General features: G+C 34.9%; 1 protein-coding gene across 1 annotated transcript; it reads left to right on the forward strand.

Moving 5' to 3' along the window:
- The first annotated feature begins 77 nt into the window (after positions 1 to 77).
- On the forward strand, positions 78 to 23760 carry LOC140158675 (transmembrane 6 superfamily member 1-like). Its single transcript, XM_072181854.1, is given in 8 exon segments — positions 78 to 720; positions 8075 to 8172; positions 10567 to 10670; positions 11409 to 11613; positions 12524 to 12625; positions 13180 to 13272; positions 13862 to 13981; positions 15320 to 23760. Coding segments are annotated over 8 exon segments (1128 nt in total). The 5' UTR covers positions 78 to 515; the 3' UTR covers positions 15521 to 23760.
- Positions 23761 to 24445: the final 685 nt, after the last annotated feature.

Raw genomic sequence — 24445 nt, forward strand, 5'->3', positions numbered from 1 at the left:
TTTACTATATTTTATACAAACTGTTTTCATAAAAAAATAATCGGAAAACGTCTATTTGTTAGATTACATCCATCACAGTTGAGTGGAAAAGTTTACAAACATAAACATTGCACAAAAGTCAAACTTTTTGTGTTTGATTATTGATTAACTTGGTGCATTTGTGTATCTGATTTTAATATAGTTGCATGTGTGTCTTTTTCATCTTGCTAATCAGTATTATGTGTTTCTGATTAATAAATGGATGTGAGAGTAGCTCTCACTCAATCAGACCACATAATATATCCAGGGTCTTGATCAGATAAGCTTACATTTAGATTGAACAGTGCAGTATTGACTATTGACTGTGCCATGGGATGACCTTTGCCTTTTTATGTACATAAATCCGTAAAGCTGATGATAAGAAGCATGCATGCAACAGATATAATTAACAGTTTTGCCTGCTTAACATTCACAGTGCAACTGAACACAGTATTTTAAGTGGCAGCAGGATTGACAGGAATTCTTCCAACACAACGATGGCGACTGCTACAGGAGTATTCTTCCTGTCTCTGACAGCAATACCTGTCAGTTATTCACTGAACTTATTTAAAAGTAGCCTAAATGAGCAATGGACGCTTTTTGTAGCTGGTAGCATTGTTTTAGCAGTGATTACATTTATAACTTACTTGATGATCAAGTACACACAGAAGCAAAATAAACCACAGGACATTTCATTTTATGGTAAGTATATTGCTGCAGATTGAGTATGCTATCCAATGAACTTGGCAGGTCTTAGCTAGGCACCCGTCTGGCCGTCATTTTAGACGGGGAGTTTGCTCCTGGGACGGGCAAAATTAATGCCTTTGACAGATGCTATATTATAAATTGTATGTAAAGTGGACCAATTTAATTATTCTTCCTTAATCATCGGTGGTGATTTTAATGCAGTCCTTGGTCCACTGGATTATCAAGGTGGTACATGTAGGCCTCGTCACTCAAATATTAACTCTAGTGAAATTATTTCTCTTTTAATGGAAGAATTTAATTTGTGTGATATTTGGAGAAGTTTTCATCCAAATTTGAGACAATACACTAGACACCAACGGTCCCCCAAAGTTTTATCTAGACTTGATTTTATTCTTGTCTCAGACAATTTAGTGACTAATTGTTTGAACTCAAAAATTATTCCTGGTATTCAATCAGATCATTCAATTGTTACATTACAATTTAATGATGGTCAGCCTATTAAAGGCCCTGGGTTTTGGAAACTTAACTGCCATTTTTTACGTAATGATTCTGATTTTATCAATCTAATCAAGTCAAAAATCAATGACTTTAAAGATATTCATCAAAATGCTGAGTGCAACCCTAATATTTTGTGGGATTCATTGAAATGTGTTCTTACTGGTATTTGTATGGAGTATGGTGCTAGGAAAAAGAAGGAAAGGAAAGTTGAAAAAGCGAGATTGATGGATGAAATTGAAAAGTTAAAATTCAGTTGAATGATGGTTCATCTAACAATTCATCAACCAATCAACTGGATGAGCTTGAGGCTGAGCTTAATAAAATTTTAGATGTTGAAACTAAAGGTTCGATGATTCGTTCGCGTACTCGGTGGATGGAGCACGGTGAGAGAAGTTCTAAGTACTTTTGTAATTTAGAGAAAAGGTCTTCTGATAGGAAAAATATTCATAGGCTTAAGCTTGATGATAATTCCATCATTTCTTGTAATGTTATGAATGAAATTCATTCCTTTTTCCAGGCACTTTACTCCGGCCAGAGCAATGCTGATGGTAATGGTAATGAGTTTTTAGATACTATTGATATTCCTAAACTAAGTGAGGAAAATAAGCAATTCCTTGATCAGCCATTTACTAAAGCTGAATTGTATAATACTCTTGTATCTATGAATCAAAACAAAACTCCAGGGTATGACGGTTTACCAACTGAGTTTTACATTGTTTTTTGGTCTGATATTTCTGATATGTTGATGAATTCATATAATTATTCAATGGATAATGGTCTTATGTCACTGTCTCAAAGGAATGGTATTATTTCTTTACTTCCTAAAAAGGATAAGGACCCGTTATGTATTTCTAAAGAATTATAGGCCTATTTCTTTATTGACAGTTGACTACAAACTTATTGCAAAAACTTTGGCAAACCGATTAAAAAGATTTTTATCGAATCTGATTGATCCAGATCAATCTGGGTTTCTTAAAGGAAGAAATATTGGTAGTAATATTAGATTGATTTTGGATGTTATTGAATACACTGAACATAATGAAATCCCAGGTGCAATTCTTTTATTAGATATTGAGAAAGCTTTTGATTCGGTCAATCATCAATTTTTATTTCAGGTCTTAAAGCTTTTTAATTTTGGGGATACTTTTATTTCTTGGGTAAGAACACTCTACACTGATAGGAAAAGTTATGTGATAAACAACGGATTCCTTTCACAACCCATTGATATGAACAATGGGATATTTCAGGGTTGCCCGATTTCTCCATATTTATTTCTTTTGGTGATTGAAACAATGGCCATTTCGATTCGGCAAGATTCAAGTATTAAGGGCATTTCCATTGCACAGAAGGATTTAAAAATTTCTCAGTTTGCTGACGATTCAACATGTTTTTGGATGGTTCCCTGATTCTTTCGTGAATTTGTTTGAGAATGTGAACAAATTTTCAAATTGTTCCAAGTTGCAAGATTAATTTATCCAAATCAGAAGCACTCTGGATTGGTGCAAAAAAGGGGTCGTTACACTTCCCATTGACAGATAAAGGTCTTTCTTGGAAAACAAACCAATTTAAAACATTAGGCGCCATCCACTTTTCCTTGAATATTGATTCTATGTTTGATCTGAATTTTAAGGTTAAGCTTAAACAAATTGAGGGTACTTTAAATTGTTGGCGTTCTAGAAACCTTTCAATGATAGGAAAAATCTGTGTTATTAAGTCCCTACTCCTGCCTCAACTTTTATTTTTATTTTCAGTTTTGTCTATCAAAATTCCTAAATCATTTTTTAAACAACTTGAGAAATTGTTTTTCAAATTCATTTGGAATGGGGGTAATGATAGAGTCAAAAGAAAATGCTTGTGCAATGATTATTCATAAATGTGGTCTTTGTATGATTGATCCTTATAATTTTGCCATTGCACAGAAAATGACTTGGGTTAAACTTTTGCTTGACAATGACTATAAGTCTTTGTGGAAATCCATTGAGTTAACAAAAATGGATGATTTGTATGGTGATATGCTGTGGCATTCATATGCTCCTGAAAGAGTGTTAAAATATTTACAGAGTTCTCAATTAGCCGATTCACTTAGAACGTGGTATTATTATAGAGAAAGTGCTGTTAAGTTATTGTTTGATGTTAGTTTTTCAGACCTTGGAGCTTGTCAGTCCTTATGGTATAATAAAAATATTAGATCAAAATCAAAACAGTACTTTTTTTACAAAGAATGGTGGGACAATGGTATTTTGTTTGTAAATGACTTAATTAATCCATCTCTCCCTGATTTTAAGCTTTTTGAAGAATTAGTCCTTGATTTTGATATTTCGGCCGAGGTAGGCAAAAGTATAATTTTCTAATGAAAAATATTCCCAGAGCATGGTTCGATAATCCAACTGCTGAAATTACTCATACTATTGTTTTTGATCGTATTGTAGAAGATCTTTTCAGAAATACAAAAGTTCCCAAGTACATGTATTCTGTTATGAATGAAAAGTGTATTCCTGAAAAGCGTATGAGTGATTGGAGTGAGTTGGTGGATGATCTTGAAGCAAGTTGTGATTCTTGCGAGGATTGGGAAATAATTCACCTTAATAATTTTAAATGTTCTATTGACACTCGTCTGCGTTCATTTTATTTCAAAATATTTCACAAGGCTATCGCCTTCAATGATTTTCTTTTTAAGATCAAAAGAAAGGATTCCCCAAATTGTTCCTTTTGTGATAAGATGTCTGAAACAACTGTTCATGTGTTCTGTGACTGTGAAGTTGTTAAACCAATTTGGAATGAGCTTATTTCTGTAATTGTCAACAAACATGATATTGATTTTTCCTGCTCAAAATTTAATAGAATGTTTGGTGTCCCAGGTGATAAATTCCTTACCCATTTATTCCTGATTTTAAAATATTATATTTATATTTGCAAATTTCAAAATAAAAAGCCAACTTTTATTGGATTTAGGGCCCATGTTAAATTTAATAGGAAACAGAATACTTTATTGCTAAGGGTAAAGACAAGCTTTCTGCCCATTTCCGTAAATGGAGATTTGATTTGTAATTTTAGCTGTATCTATTTTATAAAGTTTTGAAGGCTGCATGATCTACATTGTATGCTATGAGGTATGCTATGATTTTTCAACATTTGTTGCTGGATTGTATCATTGGTGTTAAATTTGTGCTATTTTTTTTTGTGATCTTTGTGATTTGTTTTGATTGCTTTGTAATTCTTTTTTTGTGTGATATCTTGTTAAAATAAAAAACACAGAAATATAAAAAAAATAAATTGTATGTTTTGAGAAGCTAATTGACCTTTTTAGTAGACCCAATTTGTAGAACAAGGCCATATCAGAACATATTTGAACTTTTTGAACCCCCAATGGGCTATAGATGTCTGGTAAATGTTTTAAAGGTCAAATTAGGAAAAGCAATTTTATTCAAATGACAGGCAACCCTCAATTTCTAGCTAAGACCCTGGAACTTGGCTTGCATCGGATCAGCATACAATGTAGTTTTTATGTAGTAGTTTATCATGTACTGTACTGCACATGGCTTTATAAACACAGAAGTTTGGCTTAGGGCTCATATTGAAATACCCTACCACATTTTCACACAGAAAGAAGGCAGGATTCCCCTCGCTAAGCGCGCGCCTCAGGAAAGCTCGATCATAAAACGGATGGATTATATGCATCAATGATACACTCTGCCCAGGATTTTAACAAAAGAAGGCTAGCACAGGAAAGCTGCAGGATGGCGCACACCTTCCTGTGTAAGGGAATTTCAATATGAGCCCTTAGTTCCAGTAACTGTAACCATACATGTAGCCTCGATACATTTTGTAGGTCCGTAGATGTCATTATGTTTATGATAAAGACTGAAGTCTTGCTGGCAAGACTAAAGTTTGGCTCTGATCCTGACCACCAGGGATCCTGATTTGATGATTGGATAATTCATACATTCTGTACATGTATAGCGAGAACCAATCAAACGAACACCGGAACATACTACAATGTAGGAGTGTCGTAGTTGTGTATAAACTATAATTGCATCCATGGGTGGGTACTACACACAGTGCTTTGGGGGCACACATGTTTCATTTTCTTTTTGGTATTTGCTTATACTATAGTGACAATTTTGTAAAAAAAATTGTAATAAAAATAATAAACAATCATTTATTTTTTTGTGTATGAACACAGTATGCCAACAGTATGTATTACTTGCATGGGCGTGTGCAGGATTTGTTACTGCGGGGGGCTGAATCTAAATCGTTTATGCCACTAAGTATCCCAGCTTGCCGACGTTTAGGGGTGTCTGAGGGGGATGTGCCAGAAGTGAGAAACTTTTGCAAACTGAAGGCCCAATTGAAGCCATTTGGTGGACCATTCTGGCACTATTATTGTGTACAATTTTAGTTTGAAAAATCTGAAAATGGGTTAAATGAAGGCCCAAATTGAAGCCATTTGTGGACAAATTTTCACTATTATTGTATAAATTATTGCTTTTAGTGTTGGGTGAAGCGAAAAGGGGAATTTGTTTATCCATACACACTGTGTAGTGTGTATTAACACAGGGAGTTGGAAAAATTTGCAAAATGAAGGTCCAATTGAAGCCATTTGGTGCATCATTTTACACAAGTTTTCTTTAAGCATGTTTAACATAATAATCAAATCTCTATTCTAGACCCTTAAAGGGTCTAGAATAGAGATTTGATTATTATGTTCACCCAGACATGTTACACACAGCACATTATTGGATAAAGTGGGGGGGGCAGGCCCCCCCCGGTCAAAAAGTGGAGGGGCCACTGGCCCCCTTGCCCCCCCCCCCTCCCGATTCCGCCGCTGATGGCCGGGGGTGTCTGAGGGGGATGTGTCCTCTGAGAAGCTAAATTTTTTTGTATTTTTGAAACTGGAATCATGCAAATTGGTAAATACTTTTAGGCGCAAATTTCTAGAAAAGGCGATGAGATGATACCAATATAGGTAGTTCTATACCAGCCGGATGAATATTTTGTTACAATTTTGCCCATATCATTGAAAACCCAGCTCTGTTTTTGCCAAAATCGGTTGATTTGGACTAGAAAAAAAAAAAAAAAAAAATCAAAATACATTCAATATAAGTTTCCAAAAAGTCCACAGAAAAATTAGAAAGTGTCTACTCGATAATAAATCACATCTATCATATACATATATATATGCACAATTTTTGGATCGTGGGTTTAGGAAGCTTGTCAACACTGGCAGGCCAAGCGATTGCGGCGGTCCACGGGGCTGGCCCCTTACGTAAGAAAATTTTGTATTTGGTGAACTAAAAATGCATAATTTCAGGCCCTCTTTTAGTCTAAATTCACCAAATTATCAAGAAAAAAAGGTATATGTGATTTTTGGGGAGGTGCAGGGCAAAAGGATACTCCAGCCCCGCCACCCCCACTTAAAATGTTGGGGGCATATCTCCTCCATTCCCCTGGATTACCTAAATGTACGTCTATTCTGACGTATCATAGGCCTGTAATATGGCGGCATGCGTGGGTACTCTAAATCCATTAAGCGGGGAAGGGGGGCTCAAATATCGCTATTATCATTGGCTTTCTTTATTTCCTTTACTTCTTCCTTTCTTTCCTTTTCTTTCTTCCTTTCTTTCTTTTCTTTTCTTTTCTTTCTTCCTTTCTTTCTCCTCCTCTTTTTTTTTTTTTTTCTGTGCGTGCGAGGGGCTGAAGCCCCCCACCCTGGACACGCTAGTGACTTGTTGCTTGAGAAATTATGCACAAGTTTGCTCTGAGATGTTAATGCATCCATTGCAAACTGGAATTGCCCAAATGGAATGAATGAAAGTGCAAAAAAAAACCAACATCTATAGAGCAGCTTATTCATATTATAATTAATGAAAGCTTGAAAATAATAAATTTATAAATAATGAAAATGTTGCATTGACTTTCTTTCAAGGGTATAATGGCACCCATGCACTCTCCTTATTCATTTTGATATTTCCGTGTTTATTCCCAATTTTCATTTTACTGTGGCACAATTAATGCAAACCATTGCATAAATATGTGCGAAAAAAATGCAACCCACGGTCGTTGCCATACACGCACAAACAGTGATGCTCAGATATATGAGATAGCTTAGTGACATGTTGGTATCAGAACCTGTCAGTGTGCAGATACAAATGTAAGAAGACAGATAACTGATAACTAGCAACTGATAGCACCAGTCAACTCAAATTGCATGGGTTGCGTACACATATGTACATTGTATGTGCTTTTCTGTCTTGTCTCAAGTGAATACCATGTTGGATTTCGTAGTGGCTGATTCAAATCACACATTTTAACCTACATACATAATCCCACAGGGTGTATACATTACACATGCATAGATTCCGAAGAAGGGTGAATTGACACAACCAAAAAAATGCACTGATTTGAATATGCCACTGAGAAATCCAACATGGCATTTCTCTCAATTTGAGACGAGACACGCTATACAATACCAGTACACACATTTTAGGGAATAAATCAAAAGTTTACAAAAGAACATGTAATATCAAGAGAAATAGAAATGTCAGTCACATGTAGTAATTACCATTCAAAATTACAAGAAGATTGTGATATCACTTAAATCAGCAATAAACTGCAGAATAAAATGGCAATGTTTAGCAGCTTCCTCCAAAATGATAACTTAAGTTCCAGGTATGACAAATTTTGCCGCGTTCGCACTTCTGTTAACACTATGATACTGTAAAAGTGTGCATTCATCACCATTTGACAAATAGTGGTTCCTGTACAAAGGTATAGGAAGAGTAGTTAATTTACATTTACAATGTAAAATATGATTATTTTAATATTATCCTTGAATATTACATATTTTCAGTATTTGCAGTGTTTGCCTGGACATGTGTCATTGATTTGATAATTGCTCTGGAGCTTGATGGAGTCATCGACAATTTCATAACATTTTATTTTAAGGAGGTAAGTTCTGAAAGGGTATACATGTATTAATAGTCAATCTAGTCATGTTATACATGTACATGTACATTTTGACTTGTATTTGAATCCAGATTTCAAAGTAATGGAGCTAATAATAGGAATTCAGTTGAATAAATAATAGTAATTTCAATTCAGTAAAAAAAAAAGCATTCGATGGTAATAAGAGTGAAGGAATTGTTTTTTTGTTTTTGTATTGTTGGGTTTTTTTTACTGGCCTTATTTTTGAAGAAAAAAATGGAATAATATATGAGAACTTTTATCAAATGGTGATGTTGAAGGTTACCTGCTGAGATCAGAAGTCATTTGAGGTCAAGTTGTGTAACAGCCAACCTCATCAAAGGAACTCAAGAATCCAGAATCCTAGTTTATGATATTGAGAGACTGTGCAATAAATATAAGCCAGAGGGTTCAAATTGAGGACAATATTTTTTTTGGCGAGGTTGAAAGGGAGATTTGGCACACATTTATGAGACACCCTTTCAATAAGATGCTCTAAAAAGGCTTAGGAAGACAGTGGAGAAATGTTTAAAATTCAAATATATGCAAAATTTCCTGCTTAATATTACACAAGTAAGGTTGGCTAGTTGGGATCGCAAAAAATTTACATGTGCAAAGGGGGGGCAAAGATTTTTTGGCAGGCAGAGGGAAAGATTATTTGGCAGGCTGAAGGGGGGGATTTTTGTTGGCACTCTATTTGGACATTTTCTCCCAACTCCCCCAACAATATAGTTATTGCACCGCCTGTAATGATGGTCTTCCAGACTCAATATTTTACTATTGTAGTATTTTATTAGACTTGTTGATTCTTCATGATCTCAAATACAAGTGATTTGATTATATTATCAAGCATGGTTATCAGGTATGGTCTTATGAATATTAATATTAAATAGGTTTCTCATTGGATCATTTGGATGATTGATTCTTATATTATAATTATTAAGAGAAGTTAGTCATAACCATATAAGATCATGATGTTCTAAGACACTTGTTTCTAACTTGTAATATCTATGGAATGTCTGGTTTGGTAGAGATCCAAATGTGAAGGAAGTAGAAAGTGTTTGTCTTCATGATTATGGTTTTAAGGAATGTTCACATAATCATTACATCCCCCTTCTCAACTTAAAAACATTTCTTTTTGAAAGGTTGATGACTTTAGCAAATGTAACTTTAATTATGGTAAAGTCTTATTAGTCATAATAATGTGTTATTAAAACACTCATCCAAATTGTTATAAAGGTTATAGATGTTTTTTGATATTGATACAAATAATAAGATTTAGCACTCCATTTCCTCTCTTTTAAATTGAACCTTGAAAAGATTATTTTCAGTTATAGACCCTATCGAATACTACGTCACTCGTCCTCATTTAAATAAAATTCTGTCCACCATAAGGTACCACATGGCAATTTGCACGATAATGCAATAAAACATGTGATAGGTACGAACTACGAATGGTTTTGGAATCAAACTAGACACCTGTTCCTCTGTCACTTAAAACTTAGAACCAACGTGGCTGCCATTTCAATTGTTATACCGTTCCGCTTGAGTTTATTCAATACGGTCTATAGAACAAGAGTTCTTTTGGTATAAATGGTGTATTGTACAACTTAAGGGCTGGGGTATGAACGTTTGGACAGTATTTATTTTGGGACATTAGAGCACATCAGACATATCGAATTGCATTCTGAATACGAAGAATGTCATTCTGATATCAAATAATTTTGGTTTTTGAAATTCCCAATTTAATACACATTTTATGGCAAATCATTAAAAATTGATATTTTTGATATTTAACAGCACTCGGAGTAAACTTTATAAATCTGATGATTTATACTTAGCGTATGTAGGTGGGATGAAATGCCGACGATCAATTGAAAATTTTGACCTCTCGTATTGAAGATATGGATTTTTTTTCCCAAAACACAAAAAAAAATTAGGTCTTTTTGGGAAAAAAATCTATATCTTCAATATGAAAGGTCAAAATTTTCAATTGACCGTCGGCTTTTCCTCCCTGCTACATACACTTTAAGAATATATCATTAGATTTATATAATTTACTTCGAGGACTGTTATATATCAAAATGTGAAAAATATCAAATTTTTATAATTTGTCATAAAATTTGTATTATATTGTGATTTTCAAAAATGAAAATTATTTGATATCAGAAAGACATGCTTCAGTATTCAGAATGCAATTCGATAGGTCTGGGGTGCTCTCATGTCCCTCAAAAAATACTGTCGAAACTCAATAAACGCTCATTTTAGATCCCTTAAGAACATTTAAGTGTTTTTCTTCATGATTATGGTTTTAAGGAATGTTCACATAATCATTACACCGCCCATAATAAATTCTGGTGTTTTTTTAATTCCACTTAGGGTGAAGTTTACCTAACCACAGCTCATGGGGTAATGATATGTTACTGGGATGGAACTGGTCAGTATTGTATGTACCTTATGATGGTCACAGCTATTGTTTGGAAGTAAGTACGGTAGATGTCAGCAGACATTATGAGTCAAATTATCTGGGAATGCCCAGCAGTAAATGTGATCAAGAAAAGTGAATAATTTATGTCAACTCAAGCAAATAATAATTTTCATGTTTGTATTTTATTTTTCTTGTCCACATCACATGATTTTGGTGGTGAGCATATACATCATTCTTGATTGCCTTGGCAGAGCAAATTTAGTGCTGAACTGTGTTTATAATGTTAGACTTACACTGAAAAGTGATATTATGAGTTAATAACATGAAAACATACATGTAGCATCAAATGTTACAGAGGATAAAAGCATTCAATTATTGAAAGAGATGATCATGCTTGCAGAATGAATACCTTCAGTACTTATTTGCAATTTCAGTTGCCCGTACTGCGATCGGGTGCGTATATTGTGCTCTACGCCTATAACACACTACATGCGCAGCTAGTGAGAGGGCAGTGCCCCCATTTACTAAGCGCTTTGTTCTGAAACTGTTACTTCATAATGCGAGGCCTTTCATGAGTTCACAGTGGTTTGTTGGCAGAGACCATGCCTGTAGTATTGTAGCAGCAGTTAGTTAAGGATCTGAATTAAGTGCACGCCTCAACAAGCATTTACCATGATGACACAGCCACAGTCATCTATCGCCTCATAGATGACACCCAGAAACTAATGAAATTTTAAACACAAGCTAAACCACACCCACTGAATATGTTGTTTGTTTGTTTATTTATTTATAGTCAGAGTTACCGTGATGTTGGCTTATACTGGGCAGGTTCCATCATCAACAGCATGATAGTCTTCCTACCTGCTAACTTTGCTGGCAAATATGGGGATCATATCACTCCTTCTGTCATCTTCAACATGCCATTTGCTATATATCCATTCTTAGCATGTTACTGGCTCCTGAAGGAAAAAGCATAACTTGAAGTGAACCGGACTCAGGTAAGTTTTACTGGCCTGACCTAATGCTACCTGACCTGAGGTTCATTATACAAAGTTAAGTTTGCAATCCATCGTATGGCAAGGACTTTACAACCAGGCTTAAACTATTACTTGAAAGAATATTACATGTAATGCAGAAGCTATGACTTTCAATAAGAATGCTGCTGCAAGCACATTGAAATTAGAAAAAAAAATACAGTTGAATACCTGAGTGGAAGAAGGGCCCAACTCCATCAAAACTGTTTTTGAGATATTAAGAAAAAACTTAATATTTGGAAAAGTTTTATAGGCAGAATGTTTTTATCTTCAGGGGACCTTTAATACACGAACATACAATAGTACATACATTCAAATTATATATGATGTTTCCATGGCAACGGTACAGGTCTTAATACTGAGCTGGAGTTGGGCCCTTCTTCCACTAATATACCACAAGTACCAGTTCTGTGTTATAAATAGCTACAGAAATTAGATAATTACCATTAATTGCACAAATAGAACTCATGTAATAGGTTGGCAAGAAAATTTATTGCAGTGAAAAGCAGATTTCATGGATGAACAAAATTCCTCTTTAACACTATATTTGTGGAAGAAGGGCCCAACTCCATGGAGTTGGGCCTTTCTTCCATGAAAACCATGATTAAGTGTACGTGGAAGACTATTTGGAGAGTGGATTTTGGCTCATCCTTCACACACAAGGAAGATCAGTCTGCTGGCAATAAAATGCTGGGTCTAACTCATTTTTGTAAAAAATTGGAGTTGGGCCCTTCTTCCACTCAGGTATTCAGTTATGAAAGTTATCAGATTAACTAGATTTCCAATAAAGCTTTGAAGAAGGTTTATAATTATTATTATCATCATTTAATTTATCCATATTACATCAAAAGACTTTCTCTTTTATCCATGACAGGTGCAATCAGATCAACGAAAGAAAATTACATCGCGACCATTGGACATGTTTTTCATTGCATTCTTCCTCTTTGCTGGAACTCTGGCTTTTATCAGATTTTTGGTAAGCTTAGTCTTAAAACTCATAATTTAATACTTATATGCTCAATTTGGTTTATTTATGTCATTAATTAATTTAAGATTGAGAGTTCTTTAAACCCAGGTTTTTACCCAACTGTACATTGTCAATGCTTACATGGGCAAATTGAAATCATGCAATCACAATAAACAAATTATACACTTCATGATCATGTTTAAGATGGTCTTTGGCCTTCCTGCCTTTTCCGCCATATTGTGTTTCTTTTGTAGTTTATTGTAATAGATATATTTTTGATGTAGTTGTATATTTTTATATATGGAAATAAACGAATGAATGAATGAGTGAATGAATCTGGTACAAGGAACATAGCACTGATCAATATATTTGGAGAATATTCTTCTTCTTTTTTCAGGAAAAAAAGGAACATGATTTTTTTAATACATAAATGTGAGATAAAAGGGAACACAAATGCTTTTAACAATAATGTGAAGGGAATCCAAAATTTCTAATACCCACATATAGCAGTTGAACATATTGAATGTAACAGAAATGATAACATTGTGTTTTTATTCGTGCAGGCTGCGTTAAATAGCCCCTTTGGAATTGCACAAACGTATGTAAAAGAATATGAGCCATATCTCCTTGATCCAGTCATCTATCCTAAATTCCAGGTAAGATCAGATTTCAGTGATGGCCACAAGGTTTTGTCTTATTTAACCAATGTTTGTGTCTGAATTTTACACAGCTTAACTCTAACCTGAAACATTTTTGTTGATTCTTATTGCATTTTTGAAAGCTTAACTCTGTTGTAAAACCACCAAGTCTGTGTGGCTCTGTGTGTTGTGTGTCTCTGTGTGTTTTCAGGTGTTTCTAACATGCAGGGATATAAAATACTTTTTACACATCACTGCATGGTTCACAACAACAGCTGTCAAAAATTGTGTTTGTCCCCATCAAATGGCTTTGGAAAGGGAACTATGAAATAGTTCGCATGTGCGAAATAGCTTGAAATATGTTAACCCTTGGCGTCTGTTAATGATTTCGTCCAATAGAACACAATGACTCTTGCTACATTGCCACATGTATTGTCAACATATGTGAGGTCAAAGCTCAATAAAGGGGTCATTTGAAGTCAGTTTACAAATATGTTCATTTTTCACACAAACTTGCCTTTCCTGATAGTAATTGTGCAGGGACATGTTTTACACAACGCGTAATTTCCTATCCTAATCTACATGTACTGTTGTCATTTATTTGTAGATGATAACCTATTGGTTCTACTTTGTGCCATATTACTGTGTTGCCATCTATGGATTGCTCTACCCTGGGTGTGAGTGGATGTATGATTGGTCACTTATTCATGGAGGAGCAGCGATACAGGTAAGCTTGTGTTTGGTTCTACTTTATGAAAGTTACTTTCAGCCATACAAGAATATTAGATGCTTACTTGCTTATGTCGACTCTTGTAGTCGGACTCCCATAATGGCTCTCCAAACTGCTCTGTCAAGCATACAATTCTTGATGTCTGGGCCTGTTAAACCTGTATCATCTGCCAACATCTTGATACAATCCTTCTTGGGTGCACCTCTTGTTCGCTTTCCATGTTTGGGCTGCCACATAAGAACACTTGAAGCTGCTTCCTCTTCGCTTCTTGCACAGTGCCCTGCAAACTTTAACCTTCTAATCCTGAGCCTCTCAGAGATTGGTGGCAGATTCCCATATAGTTCTTTGTTGGTGGTGTGAGTTTGCCATGAGATATCTAGTGCCTTCCGCAAGAGACGGGTATAGCAGCCATCCATAGCTTTTCTCATTTTGGTTGTTATTGTCCATGTTTCAGCGCCATATGTTAGTACCGATTCTACAGTGGTGGTAAACAACTTGATCTTTAGATCTCTTGGTAGATTACTTTTCCAGATCTTGTCCATGCTGTTGCATGCTTTCCAAGCAAGTGCCTTTCTGATGTTGAAGTCCTTCTCACTACTGGCAGTCCATGCACCTAGATACTTGAAGTCTTGTACTATCTCCAATTCGCTTCCGTCAGTGTTTTTATTGAAGACGGAGTTTCCTTGTACAACATTGCCTTGGTCTTCTTGGCATTCATTCCTAGTCCCACTTTCTGTGCAGCAGCTTCAACAAGATGTAACAGTTCTTGCTTGCTGCGTCTTTGAGGCTGTCAGCTAGAAGAGCAATATCGTCTGCAAAATCCAGGTCTGTGATTGTGCGTGGGCCTATTCGCCTACTTTTCCTGGGCTCCAGAGTAAAGCCAAGTTGCTCTTTATTGCCTTCCATTAGATACAAGGATATAATGATGTGCCTTGAATTTCTTGTAATAGATGTGTAATTGGATCCTCATCCATGCTTGAACAGCAATCCAACTACAGAAGCACTTTGTGTGTTTGGATGTTGTTTATTGACTATTGTGCTGTAATGGACCAGTTTACCATGTGTATGACTAAACAGTGAAAGGCAGGACCTCGGGCCAAAAGCATATAAAAATCACTGTGGGTCCCAGCCCCCAGTGCCAATGATATTTATTTGTAGACGATAACCTATTGGTTTATTTGTAGATGATAACCTAAAAAGCGAGCACATCTCGCTGAACTAAAGCTAAACTAAAACAATTACATGTGTGCCTTCGAATAAAAAATGGAAATTTGATCTAAATTATAAAATATAAAATAACCAAACTGTGTTAACTATAAAACTGTCCTTTTTCAGGCCCAGATAGCTCATCTTGGTGCGTCCGTCCACTCCCGTACACCATACATCTTCAGGGTACCAGAGGCAACAGCTCCAACTTTCTGGATTCTCAACCTAGCCCTTTTATTCATCCCACAACTGTTGGCATGGAGATGTACAACTTACCCAGAATTCTTTGTCAAGGATAATTCACAGAATGGGAAAATCAAGGCAAAATAAGCAAATGGAGGAGTGAGAGGTTTGTCTATGACATATATACTAATAGGAAGTATAGATTTTCACATTTGTATGTAATACATTGTTGGTTCCATGAACCACTTTTTACTCCTAATTGAAAAAAAATTGAATGAGCAAGTTGGTCTTGGTCTGCTTGTGTATAAATAAATAAGACATGTTTGCCATTTTAAGACATTTTGGTCTTTATTCCATAAAAAGGATCTGGTTTCACAGAAGCTCTGAGATAGATATTGGGAATCTTACCATAAGGTAAAGTGATCAACTAACACCATGCAAAATGCTTATTCAAGAATACACACAAAATAACTTTACATTTTTTCAAGTATATAAACAAATCAATAACAAAAATGTGTATGTGATAATTGTAATTGTATTGTGAAAAAACATAAAGGTGCTATGATGATTTTAACTAAAATATAGGGGAAAAGGAATGTTGAAAGTACAAAAAGATATCTCGCAGTATGTTTCTCCTTCTGCATGACTGATGAGGTGTGTGATTTAAAAAAAATTTCATATCCCTTCTTTTTTAGTGTGTATTTTTAACAGGGGTTTTAAACTTTTTACCAAAGGTGTAGTTCTGCATAAAATATGGTATTTTGATGAATGAGGCAATTAGCAAATTCAGTACAAACTTTGGCATTTCAGCAGCCAAATTATTTGATAGTGTGTTTTGTGGCAATCTTTTGTTGAACACTTTATACCTCTTTCAAATGTGTATAATGAAATTTGGCTGTGTTCAGCTTGGGCAGGCATACATATAGGCCTACAGTATTGTATTGGTTAATTATTATCATACACCAGTTAAAAGTGATGCTTGTTAATACTCAATCAATACTTGGTTTTACAAATCATTATTGTTTTTCTCAGTCAGTAGCAACTTTACCAAGAATTCTGGTTGAGAAAAAATCTAATACTTTGGAATATACTATATTTAGATTGCTACTGTCCACCTTGGCATTTCCAGACGTCATCAAGCAATTGACCCACAGGGTTGGTCATATGATAGTAAATTCCAGTATAAAATTTATTCTCAAATTTTGTTGATTTTGAAAAACTACTGAATGACTGAGAACATTCACCATGAGACTTGTCGAGTGTAGATCCGTCGGAACACGCTTTTCAATACGGGATAAAATAAATGCTAACCTCATTGTGACATCATCCAAGCAGCAAAGTTCATTTCCCATTGAAAAAGCGACGGATATGCAGTCGACCATTCTGCCATGTTTAATCTGCCTCCCTCTCACAATCCACTCCTCAGTAGGAGATCAAACTAATGGTAGTGCATATTGAGAATTTGGCCATCAAAAAATTCATCAAATATTTGTCTTCTCTTTGGACACCATTAGAGGAAGCAATAACCTTTCCAAGTTGAGAACATTTTTGTCTAAATATTAGGATTTTGGAATCTAATGGAAATATTAGCATAATTTCTTTAATAAAAGTATCACTTATTCCATGTATCTTCCCATATTACTCTTCTCATATGAATTTTTACAGTTTCTGTGACATTAACATTTTATGAGCAATTTCATCAATTTTATTATGCTTATTTAATGTTTTACAAAACTAATCTTAACTTTTCAAAAACATATAATTTTTGAGACTTGAAAAATGAAACTTTCAGAGAGAACAGAAACATGTGAAGCATAATGTATGTACAGATAGGGGCAAACAGTTTGCAGAAAATGTAGATATGCAATTGTAAATTATTACATGTTACTTACAATCACTAGTTCTTCCAATGTAAATAATTACAAACATTGCTTTAAAATCATTGTAGCTTAATTAAACTGATTTCAAAATTAGTAATTTCTTTACAAATCATCTGACTTGTTGATGATAAACAGTATTTACAAATGTGTAATGATTTTTGATTACCACTTACATTTTTATCAAAGTACAAATAGTAAATCTAATTATAAACAGTATTACCATACAGACAATAAGCATCCAAGGACAGGCTATGTGTAGCCAACAAGTAAGGTGGTACTTTTAACTGTATACTAATTTAGTTCATCCAATCTAATAACAGTGCAATTCAGGGCAAACTTTAGACCAGTTTTATCACTAGGGAAAGGATGATTTGAAAGATAACCTTTGTTAGTGTTTATCAGTAGGAATGTTAGGCTTTTACCACTATGCCCAAAAATAGATCCACATTGAGAGTGATATAGTTGACCTGCGTGGTCTAAATTGTGTGTATTAAATAAAATAGGTAAAGTATAGGGCTTTAACTAATAAATTGCGATACTTCTGACAAGTTGTCACAAGACAATTCTTGAAAGAAAATATATTGATATTAATCTGTGATGTTATAAGGTCCGATTAAGAGCTGATCAAACTGTACAGAAGCATCATGGGGAGAAGGGCTTTCCTGAAGGATGAACTGCATCCCAATCTTACGCATGCAGCATGATGCTGAGCAAATCTATACAACCATAAAAGCATGCATAATTTTTAGAAAATGACCTTGGGCTGGTATAACCTTAAAGCAAGAGATAAATGTTTCTAATATAATTCATACAGTGCAATGTTGTACAAGGATCTCACTATAGCTGCAATATGAGCCAGACTACATTGTATACAATGGCAGATCCAGGGAGGACCAGCAAGTGGGTCCCCCTTCAAAAACCTGGATTTGCCCCTGATTGTCCAGTTAAATATCATATGTAAATACATCAGCTTCCATTGAGGTATCCATTGCATGATAACTGTATTAATATGATTCATTATTGTTTGTAGTTTCATAATGTGAAGTACAGAGGGAATATGTCTATTTATAGTAATAGCTTAATAAGGTGAGACTGACAGTATCTATAGTCCATTTGGCTTCCTTGTGGCAGTAGCGTCATTGTGTCCTCAAGTGTGTGCAGTATTAAATTACAGCCAAGCGTTGACTCTTACAAAGAACTGGCATGTTTACACACAGCAGGGTTATAGCCACGCTGGTCGGTGCCGGTCGGGGGTAACCGGCATGGACCGGCGCCGACCGGCACTAAAAAAAAATTTTTAATCTTTTTTAAAAAATTTTTATCATAAAAAGAGTAAAAAAAAATTAAAAAATTGGGGGGGTATACCCTCTAGCCTATTCCCAGATCCCTTGTGTTAGCCCTCTAATTGGATAGTAAAATTAGCCGGCACTCAACTTAGGCTAGCTATAACCCTGACACACACTATCAAAGGCAGTGCATTTGTACATGCCCAAAGTACTGATGTCTCTGCCTCAAGGAAGCCAGATGACTATTACCACACAGGCAAGTCCAATATTTTATCATAGTGGATACCGGCTGCACCGGCATCCACTACTCAAAATATTGGACCTGCCTGTTCTCTATCACATGGTAGAGGATAGTAAAATCAAAAATTCCTATTCACTTATTGAATAACCCATTCACAAATTATTTTAGGCTTTTGAATCAATCAAACATTTTGTTAGCTACTTGTTGGAAACTGCAAGTTTTGGTTTATGATTCTCTGGTAATTTCTCTTAACATTGTATTCATAAAAATTCGTCAAATTCATTCATGCATGTGATTTCTGTGCAAATAATTTAGGATAAATCTGTGTATATACACTACATTATTCAATGTGTATATTTGTTGATTTGTAATAGTTTTGTATAATTATGTAGTACCGTGTTGTGTGTGTACAAGTGCCATATTTGGACAATATCTATTAGCTATAGCATGAAGCAATATCTTACTTGGTAGTGCCCAATAGGAAGGAAACGCATTTTAATTGAAAGCAGCAGGAGATTGTGAAAATTTTCACCTAAAAAATTCCTGGTGATAAATATTGATCAGTCCATTATGGAGAATAACTACTTCATACATCAACTAGACCATACAGCCTATGTATAGCAGGCTCTTGCATCTCCTATACCAGCACAATGCAAGAAGGTGGGGACTGCGCAACTCATTAGGTCTACCTAGACTTATTCCACCAGCCGTCTACACTGCGCATGTACTGTGTTATACTTCGTAGTGACGACTGATTATCTTACAGTTCAAATTGTGGCAGACCCATGCTTGCGACTTTGGTTAATGCGCCATAGCGCGACTGACTAGCGGCGCATGTGTACCGCGCTGTATGTATTGCGCCGTCGTGAAAAGATCACGCTCTGAAGTTCTAAAAACAACAAACTTGGTCTTGGACACAACTGCGCATTCTCAGCAACCTGCTTAATATTCATGTGCAACCAGAATCTGGTTGCAAAAGTCCGCCACTTTTTTTCCACATAGTTTTCTCAGTCGTCAATCCAGAAGATTGACGAATGAGGGCAGCAGTCAAAGGTCTACCTGTGTGTATTACACAGGGCTAATCTTACTAAGTAATACTAAGGAGAACAATGATGCTGTTACTGGATAGGAGCCTGCATAAGCATTAGTAGTGATGACATGTATTGCTATAAGGACTAAAATGTGTCAAGTTTTTTGAAACCTTGTGAAGAATTAATAGCAGAAAAATGATGCTGTCACCAGCAATATAGCCTACGTAAAACAGCTTATTGATATAACCAGCCTTTGTGTATAGGTTTTATATTGGAACATTGTACACTGTGTGACATAATTATTTATTATAAATTTGATGCTGTTTGTGTTCAATACATTATTGCTGCGGATTTTTAAGTATATCTATTTGTATGGTGATAATTAGCTAATTATGTTCGGATAAGTTTTCAAGGAATTAGTAAAAAGACATTTTTACTCCATTGTGTTTACATTATGTTCGATATGGAGGGGGAAACGGATAACCTCTTATGTGCTGGATAACCTTTTTGCAGTGCATTCATTTCTTTTGTGATGCACCTGCATTTGACACTCCAATAAGTTGGGATTTCCCATAACATTCAAAGGGCTTAAAGCCATAATGTACGATCTTATAATATGAAATTGGTTAATTTTTTTTCAAATTTGAATTTTTGGCATATTTGTAATGTTTACACATGTCCCAACTTGCACCTAAATGGAATCACTCAAATTTATTGTATTTGTAGGTCAACAGAGCAAAGTTCAACATAAAGTGAATTATGAATTTATGTCCTCCTATAGAATTGCATGTTAAACAGCCAAAATAAGCAGTAGACTACCTTGTTATTTCAGCTCAAAATGGACAGATTACTAGTTTTATTTTAGTATGAATAACAAATTTCAAAATTGAAGGAATTATTACATTATGGCTTTAAAGTGTTCCTTAATTTTATATATGTTGATTTTGTTGTGAATGCACTCTGAACATAACATACAATTGTGTCCTATTCATTCATTCAGTCCTAAGCATCTCACATCACACATCTGACAGTTGGAAATGGGCTATTCCAGTTGAAATCCATACACCCCTATCTTCCACACAGGGAGTGTGGATTTCAGCATGGATTCACCCATTCAGGTAAACCCCCATTTGAAATTCACACTCTCTGTGTGGAAGATTAAGATCATGTCTTCGATAGAGGGTGTATGGATTTCAATTAGAACAACCCAATTATGCTTCAAAATAAACATTACATATGAAGTATTAATACATTTAGTCCTCAATTTTGGAGTGTATTAAAAAGCTTACATGTGTATTATTTATAGGACAATTTGTTGAATTTGTGTTCAACCAAAAATACTTAGCTACTCTTGTTACTCTGTGACTATACACATGGTCTATGCTATACACGAGTGTACAATCTGTGTGTCCAAACTGATTGGTATGTGACCCGATGTCGATTTAGCCAATCACGTTTGGCCATCGTGACAATATGAAAGATCAACTGATGATGTTGACATGGAGAACTCTGGGGGGCTATTTACGCACTACGCTCAGTCATGTAAAGTGTAAGTTCTCGGTTTGAACACAGAACACAAATAAAATAATTATCCTACAGTAAATTTTCTTTTGACAGCAACATATTCAATGCCTGATTCCATCTGATTGTGACAGAATTGCAAGAATTCATTAACCAATTGTATTCATATATTTATAAAAATTATTACATTATTATTATTTTGTCTGTACTATTATTTATAAATATGAATCAAAATGTGTATTTATATTCATGGTATTTAAGCTGCATCAATATTTAATGACACTGTGCCTATTGCCTGCATTTTATTTTTTCCCTTGCCTGCATTTTATTTTGTCTCTTTTGAATCTTGAAGTGAAAATATTACATTATTTCTTCAACAACTGAAAAATGAGTGCATCAAAGACATGAAACAGCAACGCTTTTGATTATGGAAGCTTTGAGGGAGTCACAGAACTGTCAAGAAAGAGCTCAAGTGTTGCCAAATCAAAATGTTCTCACACTTTATAGACATAGATGTAATATGTAAGGCTAATTTGTATATTGAAGATTGTTGTGATTGATAGGTCCTTTCTTGTGAAGAGTTTATTCATGTAAAGTGTGCTAAGACCATGTGTATTTAGGGATTTGGTATAATTTAGTGCACTATAAATCACCAGTTTTTAATCGTAATTTTTTGCATTACTGTAAACTTTCATAATGGGTTTAATGGCACCTCAAATCACTTTTATGTGTATGTATTTTTACGAAATGTTAAATGAAGCCACAGTTGTAGGGGCTTATTTGCCTGTGTAGACTATAGGGCCTGTATTCTCAAAAGAACCCACAGTTGTAGGGGTTTATTTTCCTGCGCAGACTACAGGGCCTGTATTCTCAGAAGGAACCACAATTTTACAGGTTTATTTGCCTGTGCAGACTACAGGGCCTGTATTCTCAGAATGAACCACACCTTTACAGGTTTATTTGCCTGTGCAGACTACAGGGCCTGTATTCTCAGAAGGAACCACACTTTTACAGGTTTATTTGCCTGTGCAGACTACACGGCCTGTATTCTCAGAAGGAACCACACTTTTACAGGTTTATTTGCCTGTGCAGACTACACGGCCTGTATAATCAGAGGCGTTTTAGATGTACAATGTATGTTAGAATGCTGATAAGGATTATCATAATCTATTCTATTGCTATAAACCATTTGGGTTACATCATTTCTACAATGATTTAGTGTGCGGTACCCCACCAATATTTTTCTTCTCATGCAATAATTCTGTCCCATGTTTCAGTGGCAAATATTAGTAGTGTCTGTGAACTGATGGACAGTATTTGGTATTGTTGAAGGTCATTGTGACAAAAAAAAATCATGAAATGATTTAAATGAAAACGAATCAGATACAGTTGCTTTGCTGTTATTGCACCTCAGCTTTGGAATAATCTTCCAGTTGACATCAGAGAATTGATGTCTGCTTGTATGAAATGTATAAAAATAGCTGTTCCAGATTTAATATTTCTGCAAATGTTTTTTCTGTATTATTTTTCATTGCATATTGCTTTTTTGATGCTTTTTGAATTATTTTGTAAGGCGCTGTGTGCTCTGTATTAAATCACCCTATAAATATTGCGTAATAATGATAATAGTCTTAGATAAGATTTGTTTTATATAAGGACAACTTGTATACATGTATTTCCTATAATACATTTTTAAGGTAGCATGTGATCACTTTCTGATTTATAATTGTGTGTTTTTGAGAAATGAACATTTGTAGTACTGTTTAAACAATAGAAAACAAAAGAAACTGCATTTTTATTTCTCATAATATATCATAAAATTCACTGTCCTAACATCCAAATCATTTTACCTGATTCCATCACAATTCATAATTCAGATAATAAGCATGTGAGCCATTAGGTGTCATGCATGAAATGATGCATAAGCTTGATCCAGAATCCACCATTTTGTCACAAATAAATTTACAATTAATCACAGAAAAATGGTGCTGCCACCAGCATCAACTTCATGGTCATCTCTGACATGACTGTCCTCGGATTATCTTGTCCATCAGCCACTCCAATCAAACTACAAGCAATACTTATCCCACCACATTCAAATCAGAAGTGATTATACATGTTCTTTGTTCAACTTTTAATAGGCAAAAATTATTTGTTTTTTATACCTACTATACCAACTATGTATATACCATTCTGTATCAATCCATGATGTTGCGAGTCTTGCCTATTGGGAGCTGAACAAAGTTGGTACTTTCAAATACATTATAGGAAGTGTACATGATGCCTATTGTCTTATTGTATATTGTTTGCTTCTTCCTGTGTTATGCTTCCAACCCAAAGATGCCAATGTATAAAGAATTGAACCATTATAATAGAACCCTGTGTGCTGCTTGAAAACAATGTATTAATAAATGATCACCAAAGGAAACAATTATTCATGTTGTTTGCTGTGGTTTGTTATTGACAACTATCTGATGCGGATATCATAATCTTTCTTTGACTATCTACTACTGATAGCACACTACTTCATCTATCTACTACTGATAACAGAATACTTCATCAAATATCTACTATTCATACACTCTTAGAACCACATAGCCAATCAGAAAAGCCATTAGAAAAATACGCTTAGTGCATTAATATTGTATAATTGCATAAGTGATTATACATGTTCTTTGTTCAACTTTTAATAGGCAAAAATTATTTGTTTTTTATACCTACTATACCAACTATGTATATACCATTCTGTATCAATCCATGATGTTGTGAGTCTTGCCTATTGGGAGCTGAACAAAGTTGGTACTTTCAAATACATTATAGGAAGTGTACATGATGCCTATTGTCTTATTGTATACCAGTATTTGTTTGCTTCTTCCTGTGTTATGCTTCCAACCCAAAGATGCCAATGTATAAAGAATTGAACCATTATAATAGAACCCTGTGTGCTGCTTGAAAACAATGAAAAATAAATATCACCAAAAGGAAACAAATGTTGCCAAATGTGGTTTATTATTGGGATATTCAAAGGAAACAATAAATAGATATCACACTACTTCTGATAGCACACTACTTCATCCACTATCTACTGCTGATAGCACACTACTTCATCCACT

The sequence above is a fragment of the Amphiura filiformis genome, chromosome 8 (assembly GCF_039555335.1).
Source record: "Amphiura filiformis chromosome 8, Afil_fr2py, whole genome shotgun sequence".
NCBI classification, from domain to species: domain Eukaryota; kingdom Metazoa; phylum Echinodermata; class Ophiuroidea; order Amphilepidida; family Amphiuridae; genus Amphiura; species Amphiura filiformis.